The sequence below is a fragment of the Chironomus tepperi genome, unplaced genomic scaffold (genome assembly GCF_022539635.2).
Source record: "Chironomus tepperi strain 1889 unplaced genomic scaffold, CSIRO-AGI_Ctep_v1 contig_37, whole genome shotgun sequence".
Classification (NCBI taxonomy): domain Eukaryota; kingdom Metazoa; phylum Arthropoda; class Insecta; order Diptera; family Chironomidae; genus Chironomus; species Chironomus tepperi.
In genome coordinates this window covers 750,605-762,951 of record NW_027226159.1, presented here as the reverse complement: position 1 = coordinate 762,951, position 12,347 = coordinate 750,605, and the positions used below count along the sequence as shown (strand labels likewise).

Sequence of the window (12,347 nt, the reverse complement as noted above, 5' to 3'; positions counted from 1 at the left end):
TTCTTTCGAGCTTTTTTTGTGCTTCTTAATGAAGAAAGTTTCATTTTGCATTCATTTTCATTATCATTCAGATTCCTTCTTTGTTGTTGTTGTTGCCTTCTCATTCAGTCTTGTGACTGACTGTATAAGTAAAGCACTGTGCCTGCTGAATGTTTTTCCATGCAGCACTTCATAAAATTTAAATAAATTGAATTAATTTGAAATTACTGAGTTGAGGTTTTCCTGCTTTTTTTTACATTTTATTTACTCGCATTTTAAGCACAACTTTATGAACTCTTGCCTTGTTTGTTGTTGGTACGGGATGTTCATTTCGTCGCAAAACGAGATGTGATTTTGTGGTTGGATGTGAGAGTATGTGTTTTTTTCGTTGGAAAAATATGGAATATGAGATTTGAGACTTTTTTATTGTCAGCTATGGAATATTTTTACCGAGTGACTCAAATGAAGAAGGCTTCGTCAGAAGGAACTTTTAAAACGCTGCCAGAAGGAGTCTTTAAGGCTCCGCAAGACGAAGCTTTAAATGCTCCGCTAGTAGAACATTTTAAGGCTTCGTTAGAAGAAACTATTAAGACTTTGCCTGAAGACGCTTGGAAGGCTTCAGCAGAAGGGGTTTTAAGTCGTCGTCCGAAGGAGTCTTTAAGGCTCCGTCAGTAGCTCCGATAAACCTGTTTATTTAACCAAATGAACACCTCAAATGCTCTTGGACGACTTAAGAACTCTTGGAAGGAAGGTGTCGATAGTGACTTGGTATTGACAATTGGCAGCGGAAGCCAGCGAAGCCAGTTTTAGGCGTCATATGATGGAGGCCATGGATCACAATTGAAAGTAAATGCATCCATTTAGTGTTAATAAAAGAGATTCAGTGAAGCCTTAAAAGCTCCATGACGAAGCTTCTGTATTTGTGTCGCTCGGGTTAATATCAAAACTGTGGTTCCTGTCAGAGAATGTGAATCAGACACTAAAAGATAGGTATTATACACATCTGTAGTAATTTAGCAGGAAAAGCTCATTCAAAAATGATAAAAACTTTACTGAATTTTTGCACGATGCTGATATATTTAGTTATGGTTCTTGGAATAAAAATTGTTTCTGATGCTCAGATGCTTTTCAGAGAGAATGTTAATGCTGGGAAGGAAACAGAAGTTTGTTACACCGCCCTTGGTTGGAATTCGCAAGAGAAAAGAGGTTCTGAGCTCCAACTGTTACATGGCGCAGAACATTGATGAATGAATGTCCGCTCAACGTACAGACAGCGAATTTGTCCAAACTAGATGACAGAAGCCACCAATAGAGTCTGATGGAAAGCATTTTGTTGTATCCTAAGTTCCACATAGAAGCAGTAAGTAATCAAGTAAGTAGATGCTTCTCTAAACAGTGAGGTATGACAATTTCAAGAAGAAGATATCGCGTATCCCATCAGTTAATCGATCCAAAGCCTAACAAAATGCTAGCGTAACTCTGACTTGATGCAGGATTCGGATTAAATTCGGTTTAAATCTGACATCATGCCAGATTTTGTCTGATAACCGGATAATACTTGTTGATCGTTAACTTATAGTTCCTAGAAACCTAGTTCTGTTCCTTAATGGAAAATGTCACGTAATTTAAAACATTTACATCATTTTTGAACGACACCTTAATTTACCTTAACATTTTACTCACTTTAGCTACTTATAAGTTCCTTCAACGACAACGTCGTCTGAAGCATCACTTCAATAATGAAGCACTTAGCATTATATAAAAAGATAAAAGCAAATTCTAATTTTCCTTTAAATAACGAGCTGAAAAGCAATTTTAAAGCCAAAAAATGTCAACGTCTTGAAAGCGACTAAGAAGGAAGCTGTAAAAAGGGGGAGCAGAAAAAAAGGAATTTGCCTATGGAAATAAAGATTAAAAAGGCACAAAAATGAAATTAATTAGACACAATTTTTTTTTCATTTCCTAATTACATTTTATTCATAATTCTCTTTTTCATCTTTCTCGTTTCTCATTTCTTTTACATATCCGTTAATATATCACAATTTTTAATTAAAAATTGAAAAATAAAAAAGACATTTTCAGTACTTAAGATTATTTTCTTTTTTTTTATCATCATCTTCTGTCCCGAGCGATACAAATGAGAAAGGATCAGACACGTTAAGCGATAATATATCAAATGCCTTATGCCATAATATACCATTTGATGCCACTTGACTATGTGCCATACGACTGTCATTTGGATGCCACATGACAACAACTTGAATGCAACTTAATAGTCACTTGAATGTTACTTGACAGCCACTTGAATATTACATGGCAACCATTTAGACGCCACATGGCAGCCACTTAGATGTCACATGGCAGTGTCACTTGGGTGTCATATGACATTCACTTGGATGTCACATAACAGCAACTTGGATGTCACATGCTATCAACTTGAAAGTCACATAACATCAACTTGAATGTCACGTGTCAGCAGCTTGAATGAAACATGACAGCTATTCGGATTTGGACAGTCATTTGGAAACCACATGACAGTCACTTGGATGTCACATGACAGTCATTTGGATGTCACATGACAGTCATTTGGATGTCACATGACAGTCATTTGGATGTCACATGACAGTCATTTGGATGTCACATGACAGTCACTTGGATGTCACATGACAGTCACTTGGATGTCACATGACAGTCACTTGGATGTCACATGACAGTCACTTGAATGTCACATGACAGTTACTTTGGTGTCACATGACAGTCACTTGAAGACTACATAACAGTCGCTTGCATATCACATGACTGTTACAATGTATTAGCGTTTTAAAGAGGCTACGTGGCAGAACCTTCCTCATTTGTGTCGCTCGGACATCTCTCATTTTTATATTCATTAGAGCTTTTTTTTATTTCAGGGCAATTTTCTGTAAATTCTTTTGAGTGATATTTTCATGAGTTTCATCGCTAATGATGGGAGACGGTTCCATCTAAATGCTTTGATGATAATGAAAATTTTATTACTTTTAATTGATTTTTTTTCTTGATGAAAAAATATGGATCTTTATTTAGTAGAGGAATTAGGTTGCTGAATCCACTAAACTTCATGAAAATTTCACTAAAATTTTTCCTTTTTTTAACTCAAAAATATTATTTTTTTTTCTATTTTTTCATCCTTAAATGCTAATTTTTTTTAAATTTTATTCCTCGTATTTTTTATTTTCTTTACAAGACTTCCAATGAGAAATTCATTACGAGATTCAATAAATTTGTTTTTATACACATTTAATTAATTCCTTAATTATTCAATAATATTCAATATAATTAATAATATAATGTTAATAATATTTATAGTCAAGATTGTGTGTGTGTGTGAGTGAGTTTCATACGTAAAAAGAGAGTGTGTTTTGTGAGTAGACATAGAGAGGAGTACACATAAATTATAGAAAAATTTGTTAGATTTTTAAAAAAATAATTAAATTAGACAAACAACAAAAAATTTTAAGTTTCAAATTATTTAAGGCAAGGTTAATTTTGGGTACAACTTAGAATCACCTAGACAAGATTTTTCTTAACATTTTTTAAAATTTAAACTTTTATTTATAAAAAATTATCAATTTTAGCTTCATTTTGCTATTAAGTTTTGATAGTTTAAGGACAGTCATGCAGGTTTGAGTGACTTAATTTGAATTTGAAATTGATCAATGTTCAAAATTGATCAAAATTTTCAAATTTGATCAAAAATGTTCAAAAATTGATCAAAGTTGTTCAAAATTGATCAAAAATGATCAAAACTGATCAAAAAGGTTCAAAAATGTTCAAAAATTGATTAAAAATGTTCAAGAATTGATCAAAAAGGTTCAAAAATTGTTCTTCAATGTTCAAAAGTTATCAAAAATGTTAAAAAATTGATAAACATGTTCAAAATTGATCAAAAATGTTCAAAAATTGATCAAAAATGATTAAAATTGATCAAAATTGTTCAAAATTGATCAAAGATGTTCAAAATTGATCAAAAATGTTCAAAAATTGATCAAAGATGTTCAAAATTGATCAAAATTGTTCAAAAATTGATCAAAAAAAGTGATTCAAAATTGATCAAAACTGTTCAAATTTGATCAAAAATGTTCAAAAATTGATCAAAAAAAAATTGATCAAAATTGATCAAATGTTCAAAATTGATCAAAATTGTTCAAAAAAGACTCAAATAAGCATGACCATCCACATTTGTGGCCATTACAATCAAAATACCAATAATTACATTTAAATTGAGCTTCACTTTATTAATTCCAATTCACAGTGATTCTAAATTCTCTGTAATGGCCGTATAGATCTCAAAAAAAGTAAAACTAGCAAATTTCATTAAGGACAAAAATCTAAATAAAATTCATAGTCTAATTAATTACCTAATCCAAAAAAAGGAAGGGTTAAAGAGAATATAAACTATTTAAAGGAAGTGATTCTTAAGGCAACTAACTGAATCTCATATATCAGACATCACTTTGACGTGAACTTGTATTAATGACGTAAGCTGTATTAACATGACCATTTCCATTATATCCATTACTATTTTGATGATTTTTTGCAGCATTCTTTGCATTAAGCTTTGCAATTAATGGATTGGCAATTTGCTCAGCTGGCGGTGTTGTCAATTGTGGTGGTGTAACAGATATTGGCTTAATGAGCTCCAATTTATCATCAACAGAACTTTTTATTGATGTCTTAACTAAACCTTTTGATTTATCTAATGGACCTTGACCCTTAACATGTGGCATTGCATAGCGTAACTTTTCCCAGAACCATTTGTCGCCCCATTTCACATAAGTGTTCAATTTCAAGTAATCTCTTGTCTCTGGCTCCAATTTGTTTATGTCACCAATGTCACCATATAGAATTACAATTATACGAGAGCGCTTCTCAGTTGCTGCTTGCGATTGTGCAACGCGGAATTCCCATTGTCCCCAATTTGAGGCAAGATAATGCGGTGACATGACAACAATTGTTCGTTTCGATTCGTTGATTGAGTTGGAGATTTGTGCTGTAAATTGACAAGAAAAAAGGTAAGAAAATTAGATGAGAATTGAGGTTGATTGTATTGTAAAGGGTATTAGGGGTCGTTCGGAAGTTACGTAACACTCAGATAGGATAGACGGTAAGGGTTTAATGGATGGTGTCAATAGGGTAGGGATTCAATGGATGCTGTCGATAGGGATGGTAATGCACTTGGACAGCAAGTGTTTCGGATGCAAAGTTAGCTTCAGTTGCAAACTTTGGGATGGCATGGATCAAAGGAACTAATTAAGTAGGGGTTCAAATTCGGGTTCAAACAAAGTGAGATAGGAGGTTGGAGGGAGGTGTAGCTGTAGCTGTCCGTTACGTAACTTACAAACATTCCCTAGATGCACATGCATTTTCAGATACTTACTGCTAATTTCCAATCCTGGCAAGAAGTCACGTTCATGGAAACACAACTTATATGGAACCACACACTTCTCAAGTTGCGGTACCAAATGATCTGTGACGAAATCAGCATCTTGATGAGCATATGACACAAATGCATCGTATGACTTGTCCTTATCCAACTCCTCTTCCGTAACAAACCACAAGAATAGATTATGTGAGTATAGCCACATCTTAATTTGCTTCTGGTACTTATAGTAGAGAGCAGCACAAGTTCCGACAATTATGCTAAATACAGCAAGGATTATGCATGCTAGAACAACAATGAAATTGTCTTCGGAACATAAGCCGCTGGCTGTTAAAGTGTTGACAAATTCGCCAGTTCTGCATGTCATTTCACTATAGTCGAGGATTTTCGTGTAGGACTTTTGTACAAAATTAATAAATGCAAGATTTGAGCAGTCACAACGCCATGGATTTCCACTAAGCTTCATTGACTTGAGTGTCGTTGAGTAATTGAGTGACATGATTGTTGTGTCATTTAGGACCTCAATTTGATTATTTTGAAGTTCAAGTTCGACTAATTTTGGTGGCAATTCGCCAATACTTCTGATTTCATTGTCAGCAAGGAACAACTTAGTGATTTGTTTATATCCAACAGATGCGCTGCTTGGAATTTCAGTTAAGCCTTGTCCTTCAATCTTCAATTCAACATTTTGCAGACTGCTGTTTGCAGCATTGGGCAACGATGAGATGCTGAGATTTGCATAGCAATCCAACAGTAAGGTACGGTCATCAAGTCGGACATCACATGAGCTGCAAGTTTCTGGGCATCGTTTCTCCATATTACTTGATGGATCATCAAATGGACATGTGAGCTCTAAAGGCTTAACATCAACAATGCTTCGTCCACGCATCTTCTCAGGCTTTGTGCAGTTCAAGTCACCAAGTTCAATTTCAATTCCTGTCTTCTTGATGAGTTCTGGATTTTTGATGTATTTGACGAAGTCGAGGATCTGGCAGTTACAGATTATTGGATTATGTTCCAAATATACAACCATTTGTGTTGGATTCTCGTCATTAATGTAATGATTGAAGTAAACAGTTTCAATATTATTGTGCCTTAAATCAATCGTTAATTCCCTCTTGGATGTAAACTGCAAGTCAGTCTTTGACAAAATTGTAATGTTGTTGTAGCTCAAATCCAATCGCTTCAAGTTTGTCAATGTAAAGTCCTCAAATATAGTCTTGATTGAGTTATTCTTGAGATTCAAATCTTCGAGATTTTGGAGTTTTTGGAATCGTGAAGCTACAACGTATGTCTCTGTGTATGACTCATTATGGACATCAATTGATGCAAATACATTCTCGAATGTCAATCTGTTGTTTTCTAAGTTGATGACACGAACGGACTCGATATTTTGGAAAACATTAGCATGTAGACTGACGATGAAGTTGTTGTTGATGTGAAGTTCTGTGAGTTTTCTCAATGGCTGGAAAATGTGTCTGTGGAGAAAAAGAGAAAGAGATGGATTTATGTTATTAGGATATGCTCTAATGTTTTATGTAAGGAAGACTCTAAAAGAGGGGTTGACATTAATTTATGGGTGGTCTGATCAAGTGGATCAGATCTGACCAAAAGGAACTGATCTGACCAAGAGGAGATCAGACCAGATCTGACCAAGTGGAACTGATCTGACCAAGTGGATCTGATCTGACCAAGTGGAAAGATCTGACCAAGTGGAACTGATCTGACTAAGTTGAACTGATCTGACCAAGTGGATCCAAAAATGTCAGAGGTCGAAGCTGAGTTTGCTCAGGTTAGCTAAAATTAACATGATATTTATTTCTGCTTTAACTTGTGAAGTATATAATTTAATACAAATTTCAATCGATTCTTAATGAACTCAATTTGGATTCGATCTGGTTGGAACCAAGTCAAACACTTTTCAGAGATTTAACCAAATTGAGTTAGCCACGTTTGCTGAGAACCGATTGAAATTTATACGAAATGATATACTTCACAAGTGAAAGCAGAAAAAGGAACATGTCAATTTTAATCGGATTTAAATGAGTCTGTGCTAATTTAAATCGACTTGGCTTTGGTTCAAACAAATGGTGGGGAGGTTGACCTCAAAACCCATCTCCCCCTGAATAGACCCTCAAATCAGTCCCTGAATAGAATAAAAAGTTAATAGGTTATAATACTTACTCTGGAATATCCTCAATACGATTATGTGACAAATACAATTTCTTCAGCTCAGGTGTTCCTTCAAACAGCTCTTCCGGTAAGTCCGTCAAGTAATTGTCACTCAAATCGAGTGTACTCAACTGCCTTTGATCCTTAAATAAGTATTTTGGCAGAACTTCCAGTTGATTTCCATCAAGTCTAATATTAGCAATGTTAATTGATTCCTCAAAAATATCCTCGGGTATCTTCCTTAGTTCACATTTAATAAAAACATCAGCAAGCATTGTTTGATTTGCGAGAAATCCTTCCGGTAATGTATCCATAGGTACGCGATTTTCGAGCATCTTAAAAATTGTCAATTTACGATTGTTTGCAAACAGACCTTCCGGCAATGATGCAAAATTATTTCCACCTAAATTAAGGTGTGTGAGATTCGTAAGGTAAATAAAAAGATCCGGTTCAAGAGATTCCATTCCATTAGTACTTAAATCTAATTCTCTAAGATTTTCAAGTCCATTAAATGCGTCCTTGTTGAGATTTCGTAGATTATTGCCCCATAAATTCAATTGCTGTAATTTATTATTATTTCTCAGTAAGCCAGGCTCTAATGTTGACATCTTATTATGTCCCAATTCAAGAAATTCAAGATTTGCGAGTGGCGCAAACAGCTCAACTGGCAATTGGATATTACCAACTCTCATTGTGATCCATGTCAGCTTTCGCATGCTTGCAAACAAGTCAGATGGCAAGTCGCGGAATTCATTCTCATTGCCACTAATCAGGAATCTTGTGATGTCTTCAAAGCCACGCAAATGTGAACTTTCCAATGGATGACGACTGTTGACACCGCCGCTGAATATTTGTAGCCATAAAATCTTCTCAACATGAATGTTTTTAAAGTATGTTGACAATGACCGTCCATGTGGTAATGGACATCTCGTGATCTTAATCATTTGTGCTTCGGGCAATTCAATTTCCGGCACCAAGTCATAATCACTGTCTGTGCTGTTCTCACAGTCAAAACTTAAGAAATTATTTGGCTGAATTCTGACAATAATTCGTGGATCAAATTTTGGACATTGAATTTCAAGTTCACCAAATTCACTGCAATAGCATTTGTTGTCACTTGTTGGACATTTGAGGAGTTTTGATGATTGTACGGCGGTGGCGAGCAGCAGCAGCACTGTAAGCTCTCTTAATGACGTCATCTTTTAATTCTTTTTATAATTCGATAAAGCACCAAAAAATATTTTTTTTGTTTGATTCTATTTAAAATATCAATAATTCATCATCAGCAGCTACCAGTCCAAAAGACACAAAAAAATCCTGTAAGCACAAAAAAAGGTAATAAAAATTTCATTAATTATGCAAATAACGGGCAAAATTTTTTTAATAAATTTTTATCGCTCTAATTAATTATTCAGAATTCACTTAGCATTTTTCATCAATTTGTTTTTTAACGCAATCGTACACAACCAAGAAAGTTGGAAGTGGATGGGAAGCTTAAGAGCAATGACGAGAGAGAGAAATTGAAAAATTTTCTTCTTTTGACTTGTTTTTTATGCTTCTAATTTCAATAATGAGGATGAGAATGACGATGTTCGGTGAGGGACAGGATGAAGAGGTGTGGTAATGTTGTGGTAAGGTGCTCTACAGCAGTGTTGGCTACCTTTACATTTTTTGAGGCACATCTTAGTCATATGCTTTGATTTAATCCGCACATAGCATAAGGCTCACGGCATTTCCAACATTTTTTGAATGTCTCGGCACACAGTATGGCCATCACTGTTCTGCAGAGTTAGCATAACCTTGGGCGTTAAGACTCTAATGGAGACTCCTCCATTTTAGAGTTATGTCAAGTCTGGATAATCTGCAGTTACTTTGACATACCTCAACTAAAGATATTTAAATTTGGGAATTTTCTAGACATTTTAAAGATTTTTAAGGAAATCCATCATTAATAAGTCGAAGTAGCTCAGGAGCGGAATGGTTTAATACTTGGATGCGATGCGACACCGACCGGGTTCAAGACTCGACAGAAGAAATTTCTCATTTGTCCTTTTTCGAATCATATGTTGTAGAAATGCGGGTTTCAAGCTACCCAAGTAAGCTACATTCAGAAGGAGTGGTTCTCATACCCCAATGATCTGTAGGTCTACTAAGTGCAGAGGTTTGACGCACCCTCACTCATTAAAGAACTATTAGACACGATTCACCCTAGCGCACTAGTTAATTTCTATCAAAAATTGAATACTCATTTGTATAAAACTCTAAAATAGTAATGCACAACCTTTTCAATACCAAGACACAAACAAGAATTTTCATACTGGTCGCAAATGTAGAAGATGTTAATGAATACTGCGGCATACCGGTATCACTACTTTACCGAATAGTACTAATAGCTTAATTGATCAAAAATAAAAATCCATCCTTAAGAAGTTGCGAACCAGAGTTAGTGCTGGATTCGGTTTTGAATTCAAATTCATGCCAGAGTCAAGCCGGTCTGATGACGGATTTAGCATTGATTAAGTGACTTATGCTGTTCAGGTTAGATACTAGCCAGCAATAAATAGACTCATAATATCCCAAAAATAACCATCAAGCTAATCAATTCCTTCCCAAAAAACCTCCAAATTTCCTTTCCGATCAAAATATTCCCTCGATGTTTCAACGCCTGACTGTTAATAATACCATAGCATTAGGGAAATTAAACGCCGAGGCTTTTCATAATTGAAAAATTATTTGCTTCTCCGCTACCTTCCGTTCTATATTTTTTTTGTTCCTTTCCACAACAACTCACCGACCGACTGTGAGTTCTTACCTTTATTAGTATATTCTGTCGCTTGAATGATGGACATTAATGTTGATAATCCCTCAGTTCACGTCGGTCCGTCAAAGGGAACAGACGTGTTTTTGATTCGCTCCGCAATTAATTCAAAATTCTCAAAAGCTCCAGATAACAACAACAGAGATTAAAGTTTCGAATCTCAGTTCAACTTGTTCAGACGTGTTTTGACTTGTTCGGCAAAATGGTAGAAACAACAACAAATCTCAACAACGAGGAAAGTAACCAAAAACTTTCGGAAAAACAACCTGAATCTCAACAACAAGATTCAGCACCCGTGACAACTCTCATCACCGAGGATATAAACAACGAAAAGCAACATGACATTGAGATGGAAAATCTCAAAACAAAACAGACAACAATGGATCAATTCGTCCAACCATTAAGGGCAGAAAAACGTCGCAGCCAACTTGAAATCTTCAGTGCGCCAGCCAAAAAGATATCTAGTGCTAGCAAAAAGAAAGATGACAACAAAAAACAATTTGACTTCTCAAATGCCAGGACGAATCTGTACGATGACAGATTGTTCAACTTCAGCGGAGATAACAGCAAAGCACCAGAACAACCAAAACAAAGTGAAATATCATCATCATCGAAAGACAACAACGTAACATCACAGCAGAAACCAAAACCACCACCGATCCATATAACTAGTGGTGGAGGACAGGAGATCAGAAGGTTGATGAACCAGATCAACAACCAACCCAGGAGTTTTATGATCAACGTCAAAAAGGATAAACTCAAAACAAAAGTTGTATCAACGGAGAGTTGGGACGACTACGACAGATTCATCAAACTCCTCAGAGAAAAACAACACCACTTTCACACCTATGCAAACCAGGAACCACAGATGAAATTCGTGCTCTACGGACTTCCAATGATGGAGATCGTAGACTTGGAAAAGGAGTTGAAAACGGAAAACATATCACCAGTTAAAATTGTCAAAATGACAATGAAACAAAGGAGACACGAAAACGACGACGACCAGAACTACCTTCTGTATTTTAATAAAGTACAGGAAGGTAACATTTTGGAAAACCTTCGAAAGGTTAACTGTGTCTACGGCTTCAAAGTAAAATGGGCTAAATACAACAACAAGCGTAACGGACCTTCTTTCTGTTCGAAATGTTTGCAGTTTGGTCATGGACAACGTGGTTGTAACAAACCACTAATCTGTTTCAGATGCTCTGAACAGCATGATTCAAAAACCTGTCCTTACATTTCGATTGAAACCAACAAGGTCCCAATCGAAAAACTAAAGTGTCACTTCTGCGGCGAGAAACATACAGCAATCTCACAAGAATGCAACATCAGGAAACAAATAATCGAGAAGTGGAAAGCTAAATCAATGAACGACAACAACCGAAATCAAAACAGACCATCAGGTGAACAACAAAGGAATTCACGAAATCCTGCTGGACAACAAAGGAATTCACGAAATCCTGCTGGACAACAAAGGAATGCTCCACCAACATCAAAAGCAGGTGAACGATCAGGCGGATCTGATCAATTTACATCACAAAGACCAGCTAGGAGTATCCCAGAACCGGTACCAACAACATCTAGAAAACCAGCTTCTGAAACCTCCGCACCAGTCACCATAAAATCGCAAAATAATCATCCACAACAGAAACCCTCAAATCAGGGAAATCAAAGCAAAACACGAAGAAACAGGAGAAGGGGAAGGAATGGAAATAACAACAGGTCAAAGCCAAAGACCAATAACAATCATCAACAGAACTCAACGCAGGTTGTAGAAATTATGGACCTAGACTTCAATTCACTAACCTTGGAAACAAACAAGGTCGATCCTGAACCTTCATCCAGTGGTAATACAAAGGAACAAATTTCACCAGCCCAAGGCACAATCGATGAATGCATGTTCTTCATCAACTCATTCATCGAAATCATCACCAAAAAGCCAGAGTACCTAAAAGAGGA

General features: G+C 35.8%; 1 protein-coding gene across 1 annotated transcript; it reads right to left on the bottom strand.

The window, feature by feature from the left end:
- Window positions 1-4,141: 4,141 nt before the first annotated feature.
- Window positions 4,142-8,887, bottom strand: LOC139098448 (protein toll-like). Its single transcript, XM_070650660.1, has 4 exons — window positions 7,582-8,887; window positions 7,379-7,389; window positions 5,396-6,876; window positions 4,142-5,008 (listed from the first exon to the last, which is right to left on the bottom strand). The coding sequence occupies exons 1-4, from the start codon at window positions 8,767-8,769 to the stop codon at window positions 4,461-4,463; spliced, it is 3,228 nt and encodes a 1,075-aa protein (XP_070506761.1). The 5' UTR covers window positions 8,770-8,887; the 3' UTR covers window positions 4,142-4,460.
- Between the last annotated feature and the right edge of the window lie 3,460 nt (window positions 8,888-12,347).